This window comes from Podarcis muralis, chromosome 11 (assembly GCF_964188315.1).
Source record: "Podarcis muralis chromosome 11, rPodMur119.hap1.1, whole genome shotgun sequence".
Taxonomy (NCBI): domain Eukaryota; kingdom Metazoa; phylum Chordata; class Lepidosauria; order Squamata; family Lacertidae; genus Podarcis; species Podarcis muralis.
The window spans coordinates 47,735,958-47,761,763 of NC_135665.1; the positions used below are offsets into that span (position 1 = coordinate 47,735,958).

Below are 25,806 nucleotides of genomic sequence, written 5' to 3' on the forward strand. Positions count from 1 at the left end.
CCTGCATTGCAGGGGGTTGGACTAGATGACCCTTGGGATCACTTTGAACTCTACAATTTTTTATTCTATTCTACCTTTGCTCTTTGCTATGAGTCACTGGAGAATAAACTCAGCTAAATTTTTACCGTCTTAAATCTCTGTCTGCCTCTGTGTGTGTACATCCAAAAGGGTATATGTTTGTGTGAAGGAGGAAGCCCAAAAATAACACGGAAAAGACAAGCAAACCCTAACAAGGGCCATCACCTGGAAGCCAGCACTTGGCAAACTTGAAAAAATGTGCCTAGAATTGTCTCAGGGATACTTATTTTCCTTCCGAGACCGTCTTGCTGTTAGCATGAATATCAAATGCAACGCCGAAAGCATTTTCACGTGCGTTTAGTTTCAGCTTCATTAACACAGGGCAGGTGAATTGTTCGTTTTCTTCATTAGCACATTTTACAAATGTATCGTTATAATTACTATTTCTACGCTTAATTTATTAATCACCCTTCTAAACCACTGTCTCAAGGTGACTTACACATACTATAATTAAAAAGAGTTTAAAACAATTAAAATGGAGAGATTTAAACATAGCTTCTGGAACCACCAGAACCCCGCCCCCCCATCCACAATTTAGCTTAACACAGCGTAGATAAATCCGTCATTTTCTTCATTAGCACATTTTATAAATGTGCGCAAAGTGATCTCAATACAGCTGGGAGTGGAGATAAGTTCTTAGTTGCCACCAGGAAAAAAAAATCCCTTCCTCCATGATTTATCTTGATCATTGTTTTCTGTTGCCACCAGAAAACCCCTCTTGCCTATCCTTGATTTAGATCGATTAACACATTTTCTTCATTAGCACATTTTATAAATGCATGGCGAGATTGGGGGGGGGAGGGGGAGTAAGATCCAGCTGGAAGCAGAGCTAAGTTCTTGGCTGCCATCAGAAAATCCCCTCCTTCCCTGCTCTCAGCATTGCATCAGTCTAGCAATCTAGTTGCTTATTTATTTTTGAAATCACGTGTATCTCACCTTGAAGGACCAAAATCATTCTAAGGTGTCTTACAAGTCAACTCAAAATGCAATAATAACTTTTCAAAATGTCTAATTCTCTACACATGTTATTTGGGTGGAAGATGGCAACACAGGGGCAAGCTCTCACATTGCTGCCTGCCTCTCTCTGCCCCTGGAGGTCCATGTGTCCCAACAGCAGACGATGTCGTCAAGTGGAGGATTTGGAAAGTATTGGTGGGTGTCAAGCGCTGGACTGAGGAGATGGTGGGAGCCACCCCCCTTTTCCTCAACCTTCCCAAGGGCAGGAAGACAGTATTGATTTAGAGCAGTGGTTTGCAGAGGGGCATAGTCCAGAAGGGAAAAGCTGGGAAATACTGGGTGAGGAACAGCTAGAAGAAGAAACACCAGGAGAGAGACAGCTGGCAGATTCAGTGCCCTTGGACAGCATTCCTAACCCCCCTTCGCCTAAGACTAGACGGGCTTTGAGAGTGATAGAACAGAGAGCACAGCGGCAACAAGCTCAGATTACCCGACGTAGGAGTGACGTAGATTAATGGGGGTGGAGGGGGTAAACCTTTACTGGGAGCAACACCATTTCTAGAGAGATATGCATTCCTTTGTTTCTCACTGTGATTATTAAAGAAACTAACTGGTAAGAATGCTCCTTTCGTTTGATCTGCTTATTTACTGCCACCAGGGGAGGGATCTGATCCCCCAAAGCCTGACAGTGGGCAACCTCCAAGTCTGTCCCTGCTCTCCATTCTCACGGCACATTATTAGACGTATCAAGGATTGCACTGCTCAGGGGTTTGCTGACAATTCAGGTAGTGATTCAGGAAATCTTGCCAGGACAAAGACAGGCAATGGACACCATCTAGCACAGCCTTCTGCAAGCTGGCGACCTCCCAATGTATTGGACTACAACTCCCATCAGCCCTGACTAGGTTAAAGTTTCCAGCATGGGGAAAGCTCATCTAGCGGGAAGTTTTCCTGCACAAAGTAGCAGATTATGCCCAAAGCCTTTTGAGACGCATTGCCTGTTCTGATTTCTGGCCTTGAGCTAATCAGCACAAATGTATGGTAGGTACAATTGGCAAGCCATTTTAATGAGGCAAACTCCGGCAATTGATATAAATAGATCTCTGTATTTGGAAATAGTTGTGGTTTTTTTTTACCCTCATGAAGATACACTCCATTATGCAGTGCATGACACACACCCAACATCATTGTCTGCAGAAGGCACAGTATAACAGACCTATGAATGTCTTTGAATTTCAGAGTTAGAGGTTATTTGTAACAGCACAAGTAGAGAGAGCAGCTTTATTCAGAAAGAGTGTGTTGCGGGGGGAGGTTTGGCCAGCCAAGGATGCTACCCCATCATGAGAGTAGTAGTGGTGTGATCATGAAAACAACTGGGACAAAATTGCCATGGTTTTGTGATTTAATGGGATCACAAGCAGAAGTTTTTCCCGGCAGCAAATAACACAGAAATGAGCACTAGGCTTCCGCTATATCCTGCTAGACTTCCAGAAGTCACTTACAAAAATACAAACACTATTAAATTTAAAAATTAATAATTATCAAACACTGAGAATTGTCTTTCAGGACAAATACAAGTAGCAGTGTTATGTTCTGTATGCAGTGATCCATATGGCATCAAAGCAGGCTTGGAAAATCTTTTACGACATTACAGATTAAGCTCACATCCACAGGGTATGCTTTGATCTACAGCATTGAGAAGCGACTTTTGCATTGTGTAAAAGATAAAACAAAATCAGCAGTTTGAGAAACGTTGGGAAGATGGAATAAAACTGCCGTAATTTTAAAACATACAGAAAGTAACAGAAAGTTAAAACCGCAATTATTGTTGATTAGTCATTTAGTTGTGTCCGACTCTTCGTGACCCCATGGACCAGAGCACGCCAGGCACTCCTGTCTTCCACTGCTTCCCGCAGTTTGGTCAAACTCATGCTGGTAGCTTTGAGAACACTATCCAACCATCTCGTCCTTTGCCGTCCCCTTCTCCAATAGGACAGACTAAAATAAATTAAAACTCACACAAACTTTATAAACCTTTGAGTAAGGTAAAGGTAAAGGGACCCCTGACCATTAGGTCCAGTCGTGACCGACTCTGGGGTTGCGGCGCTCATCTCGCTTTACTGGCCAAGGTAGCTGGCGTACAGTTCTGGGTCATGTGGCCAGCAGGACTAAGCCACTTCTGGCAAACCAGAGCAACGCACGGAAATGCCATTTACCTTCCCACCAGAGTGGTACCTATTTATCTACTTGCACTTTAACATGCTTTCGAACTGCTAGGTTGGCAGGAGCAGGGACCGAGCAACAGGAGCTCACCCCGTCGCGGGGATTCGAACCGCCGACTATCTGATCGGCAAGTCCTAGGCTCTGTGGTTTAATCCACAGCACCACCCACATCCCCAAACCTTTGAGTAGGCTTGTCTAAATGAGAATGCCTTCAGCAGGTGCCAAAAAGAATACAGTTAAGGTATCTGCCTGGCATCAATAAGCTGGGAGTTCAAAAGCGCCATTGCTGCCGTGCTAAACAATGTAAAAAGGTAAAGGTACCCCTGCCCGAATGGGCCAGTCTTGACAGACTCTAGGGTTGTGCGCCCATCTCACTCAAGAGGCCGGGGGCCAGCGCTGTCCGGAGACACTTCCGGGTCACGTGGCCAGCGTGACATCGCTGCTCTGGCAAGCCAGAGCCGCACACGGAAACGCCGTTTACCTTCCCGCTATAAAGCGGTCCCTATTTATCTACTTGCACCCGGGGGTGCTTTCGAACTGCTAGGTTGGCAGGCGCTGGGACCGAACAACGGGAGCGCACCCCGCTGCGGGGATTCGAACCGCTGACCTTTCGATCGGCAAGCCCTAGGCGCTGAGGCTTTTACCCACAGCGCCACCTGCGTCCCTTAAACAATGTAGTGCCCCTTAAAAAAAGTAATGTGTAGTTTTGCTCAGAGATACATGCAGATTGCCATGAAGCTAATGGCACCCATTCCTTCTGGGTATTGTGAGTACAGATAAGAAAATCCTGTGTGCTGTGGAGTGGGAAGATACTACATCTTTGGGGCAGATACTTTGACTGGCATTTGATTTATTCTTCGTTTTGTTTAAAGCTTTTGACTTTTCCTTAAAAACATTAATTTCATGTCTTCATAATTACATACAGTGGTACCTCAGGTTAAGTACTTAATTCGTTCCGGAGGTCCGTTCTTAACTTGAAACTGTTCTTAACCTGAAGCACCACTTTAGCTAATGGGGCCTCCTGCTGCCACTGCGCCGCCAGAGCACGATTTCTGTTCTCATCCTGAAGCAAAGTTCTTAACCTGAAGCACTATTTCTGGGTTAGCGGAGTCTGTAACCTGAAGCGTATGTAACCTGAGGTACCACTGTATTATCCATTCCCTGTCCTGGCTTTCCCAACACTGAAAAGAGATATAAGAAGTTACCAGGTTCCTCTTATTTTTGCTTTCTTTAAGCCTCCCTTCCTCCTCAAATATTTTAACCATATTTAACTGGTTGCATACCTTCTTAATTAGATCTAATTTATTGGGATCTGATATTTTCTGTATGCCTTTGTGCAAAGTTTTCTAGCTGGAGTGATCATATCTACAGCTTGACCTCCTTAGCTTACTCTGAGGTTCTTTATTTACCTGCCAGCACCTTTTTGATAGTGCCATAACTTCCTTGCTATATTTGACCACTGCAAGAAGATCCACCCACTTTTGAAAGCTGTGGATTTATAAACATCTGTTTTGGACTCACCCAGCCTAGTGTGCAAGAGCATGTCTTCCTTTTGGTTCGGCATCAAGCAGGAGAGAGAGAGAGAGAGAGAGAGAGAGAGAGAGAGAGAACACCCCATTTCATCCAACCACATTGATTAAGTACTTTGATTCAGCAGATAAGAGATTGCTAAGTAAAGTTTGCATTCTAGCCGACGCATCAATCAAAACAGCATGTTCTGCAGAGAACTGCTTGGCTTAACAGCGTTTCAGCGTGCCTATTATAGTAATTATTCTGAGCATCATTTTTATGACGCACAGAAAGGCAATTTTAAGTACTGTATTGTGCCCCGCTCCCCAGTCTGTAGGTCGCCCCCCACTTCCCGGCGCCACATGCTTCCTGGTCTGCATAGTAACTAAGCTGGGAGGTAGAACTGGCAAACTTCTGCACTATAGAAACGGAAGATAGTTTGATTATGCTGTGTGTACACACACATATGCACACATATAATACATTATGCAAATTGGGTCTAAATTATGCAGTCTACATTATGCTGTCTAAATTATGCAGAAATTCTGCTATTTTCCCCAACTGATGTAAGGAAGATGTGTAAACAGTCTATATTAGAGCAGAACATTGCGCTTAGATAATTACAGTGATCATATGCACCATAGATAGGCGCTTTGGGCAAATATATTTGTTTATGTTTTGGCACTAAAGCTGAAAATTGGAAATGCTGTAAAATGGAAATGCTTTTTTTTTAAAAAACAAAGCAAAACATACCACACACCCCAAGAAACAGCAAGTTGAATTCTGTGTACAAAATAAATGAAATGAATCAATACAATATATGCATGTTTGGGGCATAACTGTTATTGCCATTTTATTTTGAATACTCTGAAAATTGGGTAATACTTTATACTGGAAAGCTGGAGAGCACACTCCTTACATTGCTTAGCTGAGAAAAGTCTCAGGAAGCCTTGCTTAATTTGCTTCTGCCTTTGCCAATGATAAGGGATGCGGATGGCGCTGTGGGTTAAACCACAGAGCCTAGGACTTGCCGATCAGAAGGTTGGCAGTTCGAATCCCCACGACAGGGTGAGCTCCTGTTGCTCGGTCCCTGGTCCTGCCAACCTAGCAGTTTGAAAGCACGTCAAAGTGCAAGTAGATAAATAGGTACCACTCTGGCCGGAAGGTAAACAGCGTTTCCGTGCGCTGCTCCGGTTCACCAGAAGCGGCTTAGTCATGCTGGCCACGTGACCCGGAAGCTGTACGCCGGCTCCCTTGGCCAATAAAGTGAGATGAGCGCCGCAACCCCAGAGTCGGCCACGACTGGACCTAATGGTCAGGGGTCCCTTTACCTTTACCTTGCCAATGATGCAAGTAGGCATGTTGAGATCAAGCTTTAGCTGTATCATACTATTTGATGCTGTAGGTAAGTTTTGATGCTGTATTAGATTGTATGCTTTATTTGGTGCACAGGCCACTTTGCAATGTAATAACCATGCAAGAGAAGAACTTTAAAACTATTATTTCTGTATAACTCATATCAAAAGCCGCAGTGTCAAACCATTTAATAAATTACTGCAATCGCTGTCCCCTCATTCCAAAGCCTGCTGTGGAAGAGGTGTGTCTTTTACCTGTTTCCTAAAACCACAATAGATTTGAGAAGCAAATTAATACTGTAAGTAGTTGTTAGCTGGGAACCAATTCCTTGCATGTAGAAACTCAGCATGTCAGGGTAATTCAGCCTAGACTTCTCCTACATGTCTTACTTCAACGTATAGGAAAGTGCTGAACATTCAAACATTCAAGTAGTCCCCCCACTTTGTAGCCTGAAGTAGTTGTTGTTTAGTCATCTAGTCATGTCCGACTTTTCGTGACCCCCATGGACCAGAGCACGCCAGGCACTCCTGTCTTCCACTGCCTCCTGCAGTTTGGTCAAACTCATGCTGGTAGCTTCGAGAACACTGTCCAACCATCTCATCCTCTGTCGTCCCCTTCTCCCTGTGCCCTCCATCTTTCCCAGCATCAGGGTCTTTTCCAGGGAGTCTTCTCTTCTCATGAGGTGGCCAAAGCATTGGAGCCTCAGCTTCAGGATCTGTCCTTCCAGTGAGCACTCAGGGCTGATTTCCTTAAGAATGGATAGGTTTGATCTTCTTGCCGTCCATGGGACTCTCAAGAGTCTTCTCCAGCACCATAATTCAAAAGCATCAATTCTTCGGCGATCAGCCTTCTTTATGGTCAGCCTGCAGTAATTGTACCTTTCATTATCCTAAAGATATAAACTGGTCATAACACAGTCATAACACAGCAGCCTTGCACATCTGCATGTGAGAGGGAGACCTTCAGAAGGTTCACTCTGACAACTCAAGAACTCATTGTTTACACCGGTTTGGGCCAGGTATCCTCTCGTATATACCTGCCTGGACCTTCAGATTATTACCACCAGAGATCCTTGTTAGGTTCCCCACTTAAAGAGATGAAATTGGAGGTTACTAAGGACCTGATACCTACATAAACGTCTTTTTGGCACCTGGTGAAGACCTTTGTATTTTCAGTCTTTTTGCAGTCATTGTCATCATCATCCCTCCGGCTGGGATTTATATGCTGTTATACTGCTTGATCTGGTTTTTAGAAACTCTCATCTTTGTGGCTCCCATTTTTGTTGCATAAGGAATTAAAATGCCTACAAAGTCTCTCTTCCCTTCCTTTCTGGCAACAAGCCATTTTGCTAATTGTGCTACTGGCACGCGCTAATTAGCCGTAACTCATATTTTGTAAGAACTGTTTAGAAATTTTTTTTATGCACTTGTTGTGGAGGGAGATTTATGGCTGTACCAGCATATATTTGTTAGCATGCAGATGCTGCAAACACACTCCAAGGGCTGCATCACAAGTTGAAGCAAGAGACAATTTGCAGCCCCAAGTCTTAGTCTGCCCTGCCCCTTTATATAGCTCCTAAACTGGGCTATCCCATGCAATAAGGGCACCTTTTTCAGTCTGAGGGGGCCGTTTTTCCTTGTGTGCAACCTGCCGAGAGCTGCAAGCCACAGGTTGGCAGGGCAGGGCAGAGGCAAAAGTCAGCAAAACCAGAAGCAAAAGTGGTGGGCCAACATATGTAAATTTGGCTACCTTCCTTCCATGCAAAAGCCATTATCTTCTACACACAACCCACATGCTCATCTCTCCATTGCCCAGGAAGAGGTACCAACACAGTTCAACAATACAGTCCAGCCAAGCAAAAGCACTCGCAGGAGCTCTCTTTTGTTGAAACGCAAGAGCAAGCATGGCTCAACACCTCTCCATATTGTAGCCATGTGTTACAATACTGGCCAAGTTCTTCATATGATCTTAACCTTAATTGGCCTTCATCTTCTTTTACTAATTGCTGATATCTGACCCATTTGCCTTCTGTGTTTTTCTTTTTAGCAGATAATACCTCTAATGGTGATATCCACCATGGTGTTTTGGGCTCTAACAATCTCCGATGTCTTTGCCTGGGCATGAACATTAAGGCACCGTGCAGTGCCCAGCTTGATATGTCACACACTGCAGCTGCTGAGGTATATTTTGAAGCATAGAGAAGACACTGAAGGCAAATTCAGGTCCCCCCACCCCCTGCCCCGCGTATCTTTAGGCAAAAGAACAAGCAGCCTCTGCCAGCTTTTAAATCCATGGGGGACAGGTTATTGCAGAGTAAACAAACATATAGTATATGGTGCAGAGTCGGGTAGGGGTCTCTGCCAGTGGTCCTTGGTGTTAGGACCGGGGACTGGGTGGCTGAGTGGATACAGAGCAGGGTTCTAAATTGGGCAGCATCCCGCACCCAACTGCAGCTTACAGATCAAGCGGAAGGGAAGCCCAGGCTTGAAGGAATCGATGCATAAATTACTGTGGTCAAACTTTCCTGCACCAGGAGTGGCCATAGCTTTCGTACTAATGGCAGTTTGTAAAGGTAATTATGGGGATGCAGGAGACGCCATATAGCACGAACAGCTCTGTCCTCCAACAGAAGGGTATGCCCCTCCACCCCCCCAGGAGAAGCACCACTGCCCCTCACTGGAATCTGCAGCCTGAGGCAGTGGCAGCAAACTGACTAATGCTAGGGCTGGTAGGTTTCTGGTGGTTGTTTTTTTAAAGGATAGAATATGGAACCCCAGCATGGATTCTGGATTTTTTTTATTTTTTTTTACAGTCTTAATAAAACCTATTACACAAGCAGCGGGTGAAAGTAACATTGAAAAAGTCTGCAGGGAGTCTAAAAATATACATCCAAGTCCGCCTTGCACTGAGGAAGGACTGTACGGATTGTACTGGGGGAAAATTATAGTGGAAAAATAAGCCAGCGATCCAGAAGGCTTCTTTTGCTGATGAGCTCCGGTAATTGGCATGAAGACTGCTTTTTCTTTTCTTTTTTTCGTCCAGCAATCGTGTTAGTACTGTGAAGCACTGTACTTCAAAGAAAGGTTTCTCCCCATTATAAAAAATCTATTAAGTATTGTTGTTGTTACAGATAACATCAATCAAGAGACTGCTCAGGGCTGAGAGGGAACACTTTGATTTCAACTTCCTTTTACTAGAAAGTGTTGCCCTCACTCACTTAATGCTGTGTGCCACAAAGACCTTTAACAGGGACCGTCTGGAAATTTCATCATCTTCTTTTCTAATACAAGCGATTCCCTTTCTTAAATTGCTTTTATCAGTAGCTGTGCCAGGATTACTCCAAACGCAAATGGTGATGGGGACGTCGTTGCGTAGAAAAGATGCTGTCTCTCATGCTCAGTAGCGTGAAAGTGCTCAAGGAATTCTGCTTTATGGAGGAAATTGCAGGTGGGGGCGGAAATCAAGCCCCAGGTTTTGCCCAGCAATGTTTGACATGTTTCACCTGAGCATGCTGGTCATTGATTAAATTGTGTGTGGATCTCCTTCTTTGCATGGAATCCCTATTCACTTTTCTCACAAGAGCTGCTAGACCATTTAGTTGGTAGGTTAATCAACTGAAGCTCAAGTTGATTAATAATTTGTGCTGTAAGTTAAGGGCTCACTTCCTTATTTTTGTGGCTGTTTTGGCTCTGGGGTGCTGCGTGCTTGATGGGAGGATCTGCTGGCAGTCATATTTTTGGGGGATCTGACTCAGTTTCACAGGGCTAGAAGAATGAAGAATGGTCAATGGAAGCAACCCCAAGAGTGAAGGCCCAATGGATTTGGGTAATGTAGTCCAAACCAGGCAGAAGGTCATGAAGGTCAAGTTGCAGAATCATCAGCTGAAGAAAACAAAACAGTTTAGAAGCAAGTAAACTCATTCAAGGCAGGTAGCAATATGGCGGAAGGGAACAGGAACAAATCTAGATAGGGGTATCAGGTTGAGTCAAGTGGTGAAAATGGAAGATAAAACTCAGAGAGTGAGGTGTGTTTCAGCCAGACTGGTCCACTGAGCCACATGAAAATGGGTGACGGGTGCAGTCCAAATGATACCTTTGAGCAGGAATAGCCAACGTAGGGTAGCCAGATGTTGCTGGACCACAACTCCCATCATCCCTGACAATGAGCCATGTTGACTGGGGCTGATGGGATTTGGAGTCCAGCAACATTTGGAGGGGAACACGCTGGGTACTCAGCCTTTGAGGAGCACGGTTCAGTATACGAGGCAAGTGCCGGTGGACTCCATAAATTGTGTGTTGTGCAAATAAGTTATTTTGCCTGTCCCAAACCTTCTGCCACTTGGTTTCATTTCCTCCCTCTGTGTTCAAGTATTAGATTATGAAAGACAGAGAGAAAATTATCTCCATCCATTAGCATCCAACTCCAGCTTTGTTCATGATCATAGCACAACACACCCAATATTTTAACATCTGCCTTTGTGCTGAATATTGGTTTCCAAATATCTTTATCTTTGCATAGTCGTTGCAGACTAATTTATCCTGGAAAGAGTTCTTTTTAAAAAAGAAAAAAAAAGCTGGCTTCCTGTACTTGAAGAATGAGTTTTTAAAAGCTGTGCAGTCAATATGGGCAACCCTGAGCAGATTAACTGCCTGGCAATGGATCTCTCTGCCTTTATATATGTGACTTGGGAGAAAGAATTAGCTATTAACCACTGATTTATTTTTGTTTTGATGATACAATGCAAGCATTTTACGCTGGGTAAATAGATTTATTTAAACCAGGGCTTTCATTTGACTGATGGCTTCTTTAATAGAAATACCATTTGCATCACAAAAAGGTCTCCGGTGCAATATATCCTTCCTAAGTGCTCACAAGAGGTGGGAAGGGGGAAATTGAAGCGTGTGCAAATGGTATCTTCCCCCCGCCCGGCCCCACCAAAAGCAATGCCATTGTATATTTTGATATTGCAATAAAACAACTTTAGTTGCACCTCCTCAAGCTTGAACAAGAAAGTCCTGTGGACCAGGTACTGGTTCCTTACACCCTGATGGTACCAGTTGTGGAAGGGAACTTCAACCCAGTTCATGCCAAGATGAGAACAGCTTGTTCTGCAGGGAGCAGAGAGCTCAGCCTGACTACAGTGGTACCTCGGGTTACATGCGCTTCAGGTTACATATGCTTCAGGTTACACACTCCGCTAACCCAGAAATAGTGCTTCAGGTTAAGAACCTTGCTTCAGGATAAGAACAGAAATCGGGCTCCGGCGGCGCGGTGGGAGGCCCCATTAGCTAAAGTGGTGCTTCAGGTTAAGCACAGTTTCAGGTTAAGAACGGACCTCCGGAACGAATTAAGTACTTAACCCGAGGTACCACTGTACTAGCAAAGAACAGCAGGTGGATGTTGCTTCAGCAACAGCCAGGTTTAGACCGAGCCCTTTATAGGAGCAGCGATTGTCCTGTGTTCACCTACACTGAAAGATTCCTCCTCAGTAAGAGGAGACCAGGTTCTTCCAGCCGTCTTTCACTCAGATGGAGCAGGGCAGACCCGGAGAGGAATTCAGTAGCATGCACAGTTCAAGCGTTTGAGCTTGCCAGACAGATTGTTCCCCCCACTCCTCCCTCCATTTGGGGGGGGGGCAAACAGAGGGGGAAAGGCTGTTGCACAAGCAGAAGTCATTGCACATGGCTTCCACTGAGAGGACTCATTAGTTGAATCCTGCCCTCGGATCTCATTGGAGCACCTGAAATTTAGTCCTCTGAGCCAGAGGATGACATTAGGACAACCTCTCGGCCAGAGCATGGGCATAGCCAGGATTTTTTTTTGGGGGGGGACTTGGTTGTGGGGAGGGGAGGATTTTTGTGTGAGGAGGGGGAAGAACCGATGTGATTGGTCAGTTAGTTAAGTATTTCTATTGTTTTACTTGATCTAGAGGGGGCCACTGCCCCCCACCCGTCCCCCGTTGGCTATGCCCATGAGCCAGAGTGGCACTGCTGTCCCATCTTGTGGAAGTGCAGCTGGGATTGAGGCTGAACTTCTAAAGGAGTAGGGGAGAGTGGTCTCTGCCTAACTCCTGCCCCTTAACTTGGGTTCTTTCGGGGGGGGGGGGTAGGTTTTTGCAGGCTCTAACTCTGTACCCACTAAATACAGCAGGATTTCACGTCTGAGTGGAAATGCAGACAATCGGGTTGCAGACCTTTTCAAGGCGATGGTGGAAATGGTTCATTAATTAATTTTGCAGAGAAGCAGGGATTGCGTTCAACTTCAAAGGGGAAGTCTTTGCGGACCAAAGACTGCCATTCCGAGCAGGGCCTGCAAAACAGAAAGGGGCTTTAGAGTAAGTGAAGTCTCCCATTGCAGTTCAGAAATGCTTGTCCATCCTTGCATTGCTGTGAGGACACAACATCATGAGATTGCAGTGAAGAAAGCACGTTTTACTAGGTGTGGGCACAAAACACCACAATCAGCTCATGATGAAAAGCAACATCTCATATGACGTAGTAATTGGGTTAGATCAGGGTTGGGGAGCTGTCATCATTGCTGCTCATTGCCCGTTCTGTCCAGGACAGATGGCAATTCAAGTCCAGGAACATTTGGAGGGCAACAGCTTCCACATCCCTGGTTTCAACATAGAAACTAGTTATTTACTTTTAATCAACACAGACATTTCTCCTAACAGGGGACCTCTTTTCAGTGACTAAGGCAAGAATAGATTGACAGAAGACAGTATTTGCACATGAATGAACAGACCTGGGTTTGCAAAACATAATGATTGTGGGTGTAAGAAAATCTCAGATCATCAGATAATTAACTGAGAGAATAGTGAAGTCTGCCAGATTATTTTCCACCCAGGCACAAATATATTTAACTTTATGTGCTTACATGGTTGCCTTTGTAGTAAGATCTGAGTAAGAACGCTTGCAGGAAACATCGAAGATTGGTATTTTTTTAATTTTTTTTTAAGAGAACTTTTTAGCAGGAACTATTTCAACGGCGGCTTAAACACTGGTGAAATTTGTTGTCACGAAGAGCGAGTGCCGGTTCATACATGCACGCTCTTAGCTAGCCAGCATTTGATGATTCACCATAATATGTCTAATCCAACTCCAATAAAAGACACTCTATTTGAGGTGAAGTGAAGTGATAATCTGTGGCATTTTGATTTATGATGGCAATCCACTGCTCAGTGCTTCAGTCATTATATGACAAACATTCGTGAGTGAATCAGCCCTCAAAAACATTCTGAGGTCTGGATAAAATAGAGTTCTTCTGCAAGTGGAATTAGGAACATAGGAATCCGCTTCATTCCTAAGTCAAGCCATTGCTCAATATCTCACCTTGCTCTATCTGTAGTCTTCAAAGGACACACAGATGTTCTAAAGGTAGGAGACTTGGGTGGGGTGGAGTGGTCAGCTGGTTTAACCCTTTCTTTGCTATTTTTCTGCATGGAATCTTATCTTCCCCTCCCTTTTACTGGTTTTCTTCCAAGGAGTTCAAAGTTACAGGTCCTCCCCTTTCCCCTCTCACATTGAGAATACCAGATAGTTCTGCGATTGCCACTAGTATAATTTTTATTTCATTTACTGTTTATATACCTCCCTTCATCAGATGATCTCAGGGCGGCTCACGAGATAAAAATACAAAATAAAAACACAAATAAGTCATTAAAACGAAAACAGCAAAACAATGAGATTTTCCCTCCCTTCCTCCCCCTGCATGGCCCCCCAGGCCATCTGCCTTGGAGGATTTGGAGAACACCCAGAATAGATTTCGGGGTGGGGAGAACATTCTGTTGTGCAAGGATAGCCTTAGGCTTAGCACTGCGTTGAATGCAACCCTTTCTCTTACCCCTGGGCTTGAAAAGCACTCTAGCCACTCAGATTCCTTTTAAGGATTGGACTGGGAGCATCACTGCAAAGAGCTGAGAACATAAAAAGAGCTGTGCTGGATCAGGCCAAAGGCCTATTTAGTCCATCAGCCTGTTCTCACCGTGCCTATAGCCAGGTGCCTATAGGAGGCCCCCATACAGGAAGTCCGTCCGTATTTCCCAGCAACTGGAAATTCAGAGGAGTACTGCCTCTGATCCCAGAGGTCATGTATAGCCATTGACTACCCATTGGTAATAAGTAGTAGGCAATGATAATGTTGTCCTCCATGAATTTGTCTAGTCCCCTTTCAATAAATGAGCTGCAGGGTAGTGTGAGTGCAGAGAACAGAAGACGCTACACTTTAAACAGAGTGTGGCACAATGAGAGTCTTTCTAGGGCTCTTTGCCATGCAGATAACGTGCAGATGTTTCCTATTTGTTGCTGGCGCTTTCACATGCCTGCTCCTTAAGAGAGCCTCAGCCTTTGTTACTCTGCTTTTGGTTAGGGCTGGATCCTAGGATAGGTCGCTGGAGATCAGGACCATGGTCAGCACATTTGGGGAGCAAGGTTCCAACTCCGGCAGGAAACATGGCTCTCAGGCGTCGCAAACTTGGAATTCCGCTTCAGCAATTATCTGGAGCAATCAAGAGAGGGCTGCTGTTTGCAACTCCACTCCCAAGGAGAATCCTATCAGGGCTGAAAGGGGCTGTGCCTTATTGCTTAGGCTTGGACTGTGATGGGACTAGGGCGCCTTCTGCTGCCTATGGGATTTCCTGCTTCACCGGCAGGTTTTCTGAGGGGTTGCTCAGAGTTCTAGAAGAGGGAAGAGCTACATCCTCAGACTGTGCAAGAAAATGCACTACTGTTTCCTGGGGGATGCCTTCCCCTGGGTATCCTGTGAGACAGGTAGATTTGAAGCTATCCATCTCCTGTAACAAACCTCCCTATCCTCTGTCAGATTCATCCTCTATGGCAGTGTTTCCCAACCTTGGGCCTCCAGCTGTTTTTGAACTACAATTCCCATCATTCCTGACCACTGGTCTTGCTAGCTAGGGATGATGGGAGTTGTAGTCCAAAAACAGCTGGAGGCCCAAGGTTGGGAAACACTGCTCTATGGCACTGGGGTATTATGTTTTTCAACCTTTAAACAGCAATATTTTGTACCTGAAACAAAAAAGATCCCTATGTATATGCATGCATGTGTATTGGGTGGTGTCATCCTTGCATTTTGGGGGGAGCTGTAGGGAATACGGTGGCAGACGTGTCCCAAGACTCTCTTGGATAAAACCCGTGATATCGTTTATGATGAGGTAAGCTTGTTGCCTCCATGCTCTCACTATTCTGTAGTCTTTTGAAGTTTCATTTTATATAATGTTACTGGTCTTCTCGTATTATCACTCAAAGCCTTCTTATAATCATGGCAGGCGCCCTTTCATTTACAGCTATTGGTTTTTGAATGTTATGCACTCTTTTTCTGCCCTGGAAACTGACACATTCTTTGCTCCTCTGAGGATGCGTGGAATAGAAATGTGATAGACCTGCCATTGAGTCAGTTGATTCATCCATCCAAATCCAAAGGAATAGTGCAGTTTCATCGTCATCTGAGAGGGTCCAGTTGCATCATAGTGGTACTCTTATAGGTTCTCATCCTATGAGTCCATAATGACAACCATTCCCATGCCATCCTTCTGTCTACCTGGCACGTTGCCCCATCATCTGAACAGTGTCTGCACAATGCTACAGTTTGTGCTGCTGCAAGGACACAGTGATGGTGATGATCCAAACTGAGTGCACATTTGGGTCAGGGTTGAGGAAGCTTAGACCCAGGGACTGAATATGGCCTCACCATCCAGCCCTCATAACTCTCCTTGGGCTACACATCTCAGTGGCTTCTCTTCATGGAGAATAGAGAAGGGTGCATGAGTGTGTGTCAAAACTAGTCTGCTGCAAATTTACAGTGGTACCTCGGGTTACATACACTTCAGGTTACATACGCTTCAGGTTACAGACTCCACTAACCCAGAAATAGTGCTTCAGGTTAAGAACTTTGCTTCAGGATGAGAACAGAAATCGTGCTCTGGCGCCATGGTAGCAGCAGGAGGCCCCATTAGCTAAAGTGGTGCTTCAGCTTAAGATCAGTTTCAGGTTAAGTACGGACCTCCAGAACGAATTAAGTACTTAACCTGAGGTACCACTGTACATTTGTGGCTTTGCCTGCTTTTACCTCTGGCCCCGCCACAGATGTCAGGATTAGGTGTTAGGACTAAGCCCTCTCTCATATAATTTAAACAGGTATTGGATTCATATATTTTGGCCTGATATCAGCTGGAGTTATTCCTCATTGTCAGCCTTCAAGACTAACAGTGTGTTTCCTTCAAGACTAACTCAAACACATCAAGGACTTGCAGAATGAAAACCAAACAATTGCCAGTGCCGAGTCATATTCTGTGCAAGAAGCACGACCCGGCAGGGACTCGGCACACCACTGACTGAGCCTGAAAAGTTAAGTCATTTCCCCCTCCCAGCTAACAATATGCTTTGACCTCCAAACACTCAACATAGTACAAACACAGCTATCCCTTTCATTGACTCTGCGAGGTGCAAACTAATGCTATCAGAACACCAGCACAAGTGTGAAGCAATCAGGTGCCTTCTGAAAAGAACATAGTTTGTGATTCTCTTGCTACATAGGTAGCCCATTTGGATACTACTAGCGACATCTTTCCAATGCTAAAATAACTGATATTAAAACAGTTAGAGAGGAAATAAGTGATTTGTGTTGTAATTTGAGCTCTGGAATATTTTCATGCAACCCTGAGTATCAGTCTTCAAATCTTGCTTTTTTTTTAATTAAAAAAAATGCAAATGTGTTGTTTTGTGTTATTTTTAGGCTCTCATGACTCATTTAGCTTCTACATTGATGAAGCCTCACCCGTTGGACCTGAACAACCTGACACCGTCCAGAATTTTGTCTCTGTGTTTGGAACTGTGGCTAAAAAGCTGATGAGGAAATGGTTGGCGACGCAGACGATGAACTTCACAAGCCAGCTTGGAGCAGGCATACGGTATTTTGATCTTAGAATCTCCACCAAGCCCAGAGACCCCGACAATGAACTCTACTTTGCTCACGGTTTGTTCAGTGCCAAAGTCAATGAGGGCCTCGAGGAGATCAGTGCCTTTCTTGCTGACCACCACAAGGAAGTGGTCTTTTTGGACTTCAACCACTTCTACGGGATGCAAATGTGCCACCATGAAAAACTGGTCCAAATGCTCAAAGACACTTTTGGGAATAAAATGTGCCCGGCTATATTTGCTCACGAAGTCTCTCTCCAGTATCTGTGGGAGAAGGATTATCAAGTGCTGGTGTTTTATCACAGTCCAGTGGCTTTGGAGGTTTCCTTCTTGTGGCCAGGGCAGATGATGCCAGCTCCGTGGGCCAACACAACAGATCCTGAAAAACTGATCCAGTTTCTCCAGGCATCCATCATTGAAAAGAGGAAGAAGGGCTCCTTTTTTATATCTCAGGTGGTGCTGACCCCAAAGGCTAGCACTGTGGTCAAAGGCGTCACTAGTGGTCTCAGAGAAACCATCACAGAAAGGTGAGTGCCTTACAAATCCAGGTATGCTTGGATATATGGCCTAGGATATACGTACCTACGGGCCGCCTCTCCTGGTAAGCCCCACGGAGGACCTTATGGTCTGCAAATAATAACACCTTGGAGATCCCGGGCCTCAGAGAGATTAGGCTGGCCTTGACCAGGGCCAGGGCCTTTTCAGCCTTGGCCCCGGCCTGGTGGAACGCTCTGCTACAAGAGATCAGGGCCCTGTGGGATCTGACATCTTTCCGCAGGGCCTGCAAGACGGAGTTGTTCCACCAGGCCTTTGGTCAGGGCTCAGCCTGACTCCCCTTTTCTTTTTGTATAAGAACTAATATGAAAGAGGCCTCCCAGCATTCTCACAGGCCCATATAAGATCAGTGTAAACAGTTGGGCCGATGAGCACTTACTGTTCCCAACCCTAACCCTGCGGAAAGCCATCTAATTAGACTTTAATTTGATTTTGACCTGTTTTTAGGAGGTAATTTAATTATTGTTTGATCTTATACCAATTTATATATCTGACGTTAGCCTCCCTGAGGCCGACTTCGGCCGGGGAGGGTGGGATATAAATAAAAGTTGTTTATTATTATTATTATTATTATTATTATTATTACATGGAAGTAAGATCCTATTAGAGTTGTCTTCTCTTATTCATTTATGATGGTCAAAAAATGCAGAAACAATTGTTACTGTTACTTGTGGACGGGAGCAATTGGCCAGAAATCAGATAATGACTGTTTCCCTCTTTTTTGGTCTATATTTGTAAACATGCATGCTTATTATCTACAGGTGATGGCTTTAAGTATTGATTAATGTCCTTCGTGCAGCTTGAGTCTGGGTCTGAAGATTAGGTGTGGCCACCATGCAGAGAGGAAGGAATGGGTGACCCAGATGTAAATATGTAGGGATAGATTTGCAGTTCACCCAACTTTGTGATCCTTTCTGAAATGAGAAAGGGAAGTGGGGACTGAGCATAAAAAACACAACACAACATAACAACACAACACAACACAGTGTTCTCTTGCACCAAGGCAGAGCCAACCCATGACATTTTCTTGCCTGAAGTTAGGAATGGGGAAGAATACCAATTTATTTCCAAAAATGATTCTTCCCAATAGTTTTTATTCCTGTATTAAGTTGCAAGTCACAATAAAATGATGTGAGCTAAAGGGCGTCCAACTTCAGAAATTTATATTGTTTATATTATATATCACATCAGTAGCTTTCACCCAAAGAATCCTGGGAAATGTAGTTTGGTGAGGATGTTGAAATTTCTCTGTTAGAGCTCCCTAGCCCTTGACACAGAACTACAATTCCCAGAGTTCCCCACAAAGAAGGAATCATTATTAAACTGATTTATTTTCTAAGTGTAGATGCATCTCCAGGGATGCTTCTTACCACATGCTTTACTTCTGTCAAAGGGGATTTATTTTCAAAACACTTTTCTTGTTTTCTTTTTCTTTGTTTTAGGAGTAATTATTTTTTTTTCCTTGAAACAATTCACTTCAAGGACTATTTTGAACCTGATCATTCAAGTAGTGCAAAGCCCATCTCTGCATCTTCTCTTGGGAAAATACCTTGAAATATATTTCCATTCATACAAAGGTTGTCGGAGGGATTAGTTTTTTCTTACCATGGGGGATTAGTTTCCTTCTTTGCTCTTTCCCACTTGAAATATTATTCAAAGAAAATAGGGCAATGATAAAAGTTCAGCTGCCTAGCTTGGGTTGGAAAACATCTAAGCCTTAGAGGGTTGCATTGTATCACTTAATTGTATGTTTTCAGTCTGAAATTTGATCTTACTGCTAATGCGTGCATTACAAATCCTAATGAATATTTGTGTAATGGTTATCTGAAGACCTGGACTTGCTTTGGAGTAACCGATACTTCAGGTTTTAACTCTCTCCCCCCCCCCATACCCCTTTCTCCCCTCCCCCCCATTCCCCAAAAGCTGTAAGTTTGAGTCCAGTTAAAAACATATCTCAACCCTTTCTCTTCACCTATGGTTATTTTTTTTTACATTTAAAGAAAAAGTGAAAGCTGGTGTGTCCTCTTCCCCCCAGTTTGGTAGAATGAATATATTCATGGGTTTATTGCTTTATGTGTTTATAATGAGCACCTTTATAAAAAAATATATCTTTTAAACTAATATTGTGTTACAGATGGAAATGACTCTTTTAAGATGTTGTCTGCTATGAAACACAGCATGCACCATCTAACAAAGGAACAATAATAATAAAAATTTATTATTTATACAATGCTTCCCCCCCGCCCCCACCTTTTAAAATAGGGGTGGGGAATCAGTGGATTTCAACTCTCATCGGCCTCAAATGATGGAAGTTGTCTTCCAGTCATATCTGGAAGCTCAAGGTTCCATAACCCGTTCTAAATTACGTACTGTTAAAAGCATGCATAAATTTGTGCAGATACAATTAAACAATGGATGCATTGATTAAAATGCATACAATTAATCAGCTCCAATTTCCTTAATTGGGTGATCTGTCTCATATATGTTTATATGTATATGTATATGTGTGTGTGTTTGTGTATGTGTATATGTATATGTATATGTATATGTATATGTAGGGACGCAGGTGGCACTGTGGGTTAAACCACAGAGCCTAGGCCTTGCTGATCAGAAGGTCGGCGGTTCGAATCCCTGCAATGGGGTGAGCTCCCATTGCTTGGTCCCTGCTCCTGCCAACCTAGCTGTTTGAAAGCACATTAAAGTGCGAGTAGATAAATAGGTACCGCTCCATCGGGAAGGTAAACGGCGTTTCCGTGCGCTGCTCTGGTTCACCAGAAGCGGCTTAGTCATGCTGGCCACATGACCTGGAAGCTGTAGACTGGGTCCCTCGGTCAATAAAGCGAGATGAGCGCTGCAACCCCAGAGTCGGCCATGACTGGACCTAATGGTCAGGAGTCCCTTTACCTTTATATGTATATGTGTGTGTGTGTGTGTGTGTGTGTGTGTGTGTGTATGTTTATATGTATGTATATGTATATGTATATGTACATGTACACACACACACACACACACACACACACACACACACACACACACACAGACTTTTGGAGAAAGGTACATATTCAGACCCTAACCCTCCAAATGTTAATTCTTCAGGAGGAGATGTTCCACTGGAGGCTGGAAATATATGCAGCCAGCCATAAGGTCTTTGAAGACTGATGAGTTCACTGATGTGGCGCATGAGTGCATGCCCACAACAAAGCAGCTTGTGCTGACGCCGTGCATTGACGCACAAACACCGTCTCACCTGCCACAAAGCTATTTCTCTAATGCAGACGGGAATTACAAGGGCGCTGTTCATCTGTCCTCCTCAGAATGAAAAATGTCTCTGCTCTCCTCCCCAGACCCCTTCCCTCGAGCAACACAGCAAATGTACAATAAGGCAGCGCCGTTGTAATCCAGATAAAAGCGAAAGGAGGCTGCAGGCCTCCCCTCAAACACAGCTCAATAGCAAATACGTCTTGTCTGCTTCTGGCTGATAATGTTCACTGAAGAACTCTGCTGCTTGATACCAGAGGCAGCTAGTCCCTGGTGTCTAAAAGAAGGTGGGGCGTGTTATAATGTCAGGTTCCTCGAAGCTCTTTTCTGAATTCACAACTCCAACCTGGATTACTGTTGTATCCAGCAGCGGTTGGCATGGGTGGGGAAATGGGATGACTCAGGTGGGCACTTGCCTGTTACTTTGTCATTTTCAGTTTTCTTAAGAAACATGGAAGGCTTGTGGCAACATCAGACTTTGCATGTTCTCCTGTACAGGGTGTACATGCCAAGCTTCTTCGACTAGCAGGCAGTTTGTGCCAAATTCATCACAATCCTGCTGTTCTTTCCCCTCCCTTTCCATCCTGTTCTTTGCCTTTCTTCTCCCTTTTACAAATTCAGCATTGGCTGGAACCAGAGGCTGGAGGATAAACAGCAGTCAGTTGTGTGTTCAGCTTTTCAGTTCTAAAGGGGATCTGATGGGGCCATTATTGAAAATAAAAGCTGCTAGTAGTTCTTACGCTCTTAATTCGTTTGAATGGATCCTCCTTAAATCTAACCAACAAAGTTTCACACCCACCCACCCACTAAAACTCCCAGGGGCAAGATGGAGTTCCAGGTACATTGAGGCCCTCACTCTGTAATGTTTCATAATTTGGGATGAGCATTGGTCAACGCCCCTCCCCTTCCCCAGTCTGGTGGAGCGGTTGATGAATGCTGGTTCTGTCCAAAGGAAGCCATCTGTCACCTAATGAATGAGGGAGCTCTGACCTGCTGTGCAGAACTGAGACCTGGCCAAATGAGCTGGCCTGGCTTCACCTATGTACCTCCTATAGGTACATAGCCTGCCTGGGAAGTCAACACAACTCCAACCAAGTCAGAGGAGAGAGCCTAGGGGCCTGAACTCAGGAGGAAAACTCCATTCTGAAAGTAGAAAAACCCCATTCTGAAAGGCATGAAAAAAGCGAAAGCACTTACTTGTTCCCACAGATTTTCCTGGACATTACTGGGATTTCAAAGGTGGAATTGACGTCCAGGGGTGGGGGGTGGATTTCCAAAAGGTGGCGCTTTCTCCTGGACCTTATTTTTCCCCAGAAATTTGGGGTTTTTTTGTTTCTCAGATTGAAATTTTGCAGTCACCTATCCAACATACAACACACAACAAGGAATCTCTTGGACTCCCCCCCTACCCTTTGTGGGTCCCACTGTTAATCATTTCCTTCTGCATCTTTTATAACAATCCAGATCTTTATCTCTCCATTGTATCCTAAATTTCCCATTAAACTACAAGTGATATTCCAATCCTACTAACGATTTTAACTGTTTACAGTCGCCTTTAAGATAAGTTATAAATTTCCCCCATTGCTTTCTACTGGCAAGTCAATTGAAAAATTGTGTTATTTTGGCTTTTTTTTTTTTTTGTAAGCTCAACTTTGGAGGTGTCCTGGTTTTCACTTTTCAGAATATGGCAGCCCTACCACGGGTTTTCCCAGCTCTCGACTTCAGTCCTCAGGACACTGCTCCAAACGCCTCCCGGATATGTTGGAGCCTTCTTACAAGAACAGGCAGAGATGATCTCTCTCCAGAGGTATCTGCTCTCTGGCCCAGATTTTCTAACTTTTGTATGCACTGGTTTTTATCTTCAAAGGTTCTTATATCTCTTTGTGTTAGCTGCTCCAGGGTACAGCTGTATTTTTAGAGTTGGCGATGAGGATTAAGTAATGATGGCTCTCACTGAGCCAGTGAGTTAAAGGAGCTTAGAGTTGTTCAACTTGGCCGCAAAGCCCCCACTAACCTTCTAGGATTTTGGGTGCTGGGGATAAAATGAAGAGAATTCCACACAAGCTATCTATCCTGAGTTGCTTGGAGCAGAGGCAGGAATTAAATGTGAAGTATCGGGGGTCATCACCATTGTGGAAGCAGTTGGGAATAGCTCTAGGCCAGCAGTAGTGTGGCTGAGACCGCCACTAAGATTTTGCCCAGCCCAAACCTAGACTTTAGAAAAAGTGGGATTTTGAGGAGTAATTTGCAAGAATTGAGAGATGGCATGGATTATGGAGTCAAAATCTCCAACAGGGATGGGCGAATCTTGTGAATGTTGCTTTCCTTCATCTTTACACTTTTACAAATGTAAGTTCACTTTTCCACATTTCCACATCATTTTGTGATTTAAAAAAAACAACAACAGTGCAATCTAGGTATGGCCACACATATACACCATACATTTAAAGTGCTTTAAGCAGTCTCAAGGGACGCGGGTGGCGCTGTGGGTAAAAGCCTCAGCGCCTAGGGCTTGCCGATCGAAAGGTCAGTGGTTCGAATCCCCGCGGCGGGGTGCGCTCCCGTTGCTCGGTCCCAGCGCCTGCCAACCTAGCAGTTCGAAAGCACCCCCGGGTGCAAGTAGATAAATAGGGACCGCTTACTGGCGGGAAGGTAAACGGCGTTTCCGTGTGCTGCGCTGGCTCGCCAGATGCAGCTTTGTCACGCTGGCCACGTGACCCGGAAGTGTCTCCGGACAGCGCTGGCCCCCGGCCTCTTAAGTGAGATGGGCGCACAACCCCAGAGTCGGTCACGACTGGCCCGTACGGGCAGGGGTACCTTTACCTTTACCTTTAAGCAGTCTCAGCTTCTCCCAAAGAATTATGGGAGCTGTGGATTGTTAAGGGTGTTGAGAATTGTTAGGAGACCCCTATTACCCCCCCCCCGAGCTACAGTTCCCCGAATGGTTTAGCAATTAATTCTTCTTCACAGGGAACTCTGGGAATTGTGTCTCTTTGAGGGGAGAGTAGGGGCCTCCTAGCAACTCTCAGCACCCTTAACAAACTACAGTTCCCAGAATCCTGTGGGGGTAGCTATGAAAGTTTAACGTGGGGGTCATGGTGCTTTATATGTATGCTGTGAATGTTGACCTATATCTACTCAGAAGTCCCAATGAGTTTTATGAGCCTTAGCCTCAGGTAACTGTGTTTCATCTTCACAACCCAAGTCTATTGCAAGAAAAACAACAGAGAGTCCTGTAGCGCCTGGAAGCAGACTTCGCAAAGCTGGTGCCCTCCAGGTTCAAAATGTTCAAAGCAGCAGAGCTCATCTGCTAGACCTATTCCTAATAAGAGACCCGCACTCTCTGCCCAAATTCCAGACCAATCAACTCCTTTAACTCAGACTTTCCAATTGTCCCTATTTTCCAGGGACAGTCCTGGATTTACAGAGGTCGTCCCCATTTCTGATTATATCCTGGAATGTCCCACTTTTCCTTAGGATGCCCCTATTGTCATTGGAGAAATGTTGGAGGGTATGTTAACTGGCTTTCCCAGTAGTGATGTTTTCCCAGTAGTGATGTATGGAAGTGAGAGCTGGACCATAGAGAAGGCTGATCGCCAAAGAATTGATGCTTTTGAATTATGGTGCTGGAGGAGACTCTTGAGAGTCCCATGGACTGCAAGAAGATCAAACCTATCCATTCTTAAGGAAATCAGCCCTGAGTGCTCACTGGAAGGACAGATCTTGAAGCTGAGGCTCCAATATTTTGGCCACCTCATGAGAAGAGAAGACTCCCTGGAAAAGACCCTGATGTTGGGAAAGATTGAGGGCACAAGGAGAAGGGGACGACAGAGGACGAGATGGTTGGACAGTGTTCTCGAAGCTACTAACGTGAGTTTGACCAAACTACGAGAGGCAGTGGAAGACAGGAGGGCCTGGCGTGCTCTGGTCCATGGGGTCACGAAGAGTCAGACACACCTAAATGACTAAACAACAACAACAACAACAACTGCAACTGCTTCTTCCCAACTTCCCGTCCCTCTGCAGACTCCTCCTGCCTCTTACCTTAACACATTCCATCCTCTCATCAACTCCCCTGTTCCATCCAGTCTCACACCAGAGCACAGTTCATGGCCACATACATCCCACCCACCATGACAGCAGTCATTTTGTTAGCAAATCAATAAAAAGCAGGCAAGACAGAGACTCACATTTTGCCTCACTGCATTTGCCTCTCAGTAGTTCATGAAATATCTCTGGAGCCAGCGATTCACTTCTCATTTTCTTCCCTGTGAAAATTATTATAATACCTCATTGAGGATTTGTGAGGCTAAATTCATTAATGTTTGCAAAGCACTTTCCATGATTCTTCTGCAGACTTCATTTTGAGCAGTAGGATAAAACACAGTGATTTCTTTATTATTATTATTATTATTACAGGCGGTGATGTTTTTGTTCCTTTAAGAGCCATTATTCCGATTTGATTGTACTTTCCTTGCAAGGGGGAAAGGCGGGCAAATTCAGTGTTAGGCCTTGTGCATTCCCACTTGACTGTCGGAAGTCAAATTTTATAGCAAAAGAAATAAAAGGGGGTCTAGGAGGAGTTTGTAATGGAGATGGGATAACTTTACGCTTGGGAAGACACATTACGCTTGGGCCAAAACAGATGCACAAGCTACTATAATGATGCTTCCCCCAGACTTCATGATTTGAGCTGGTAAAAGAATGACATATCCTTCAGCATTTCTCTGATGAAAATGGGGCGTCCTATCTAATAATAATAATAATAATAATAATAATAATAATAATAATAATAATAATAATTTTTATTCTTTATACCCCGCCCATCTGACTGGGTTGCCCCAGCCATTCTGGGCAGCTTCCAACATATATAAAAACATTAAACATTTTAAAAAAAAGTCCCTATGCATGGCTGCCTTCAGATGTCTTCCAA

General features: G+C 44.5%; 1 protein-coding gene across 1 annotated transcript in view; it reads left to right on the forward strand.

Moving 5' to 3' along the window:
* The window catches only part of PLCXD3 (phosphatidylinositol specific phospholipase C X domain containing 3), an 80,269-nt gene that overhangs the window by 37,200 nt on the left and 17,263 nt on the right, over positions 1-25,806 (forward strand). Inside the window, exon 2 of the mRNA XM_028748806.2 lies at positions 16,879-17,587. Within this exon, the coding sequence (XP_028604639.1) occupies positions 16,879-17,587 (709 nt within the window). The remainder of the gene's footprint in view (positions 1-16,878; positions 17,588-25,806) is intronic.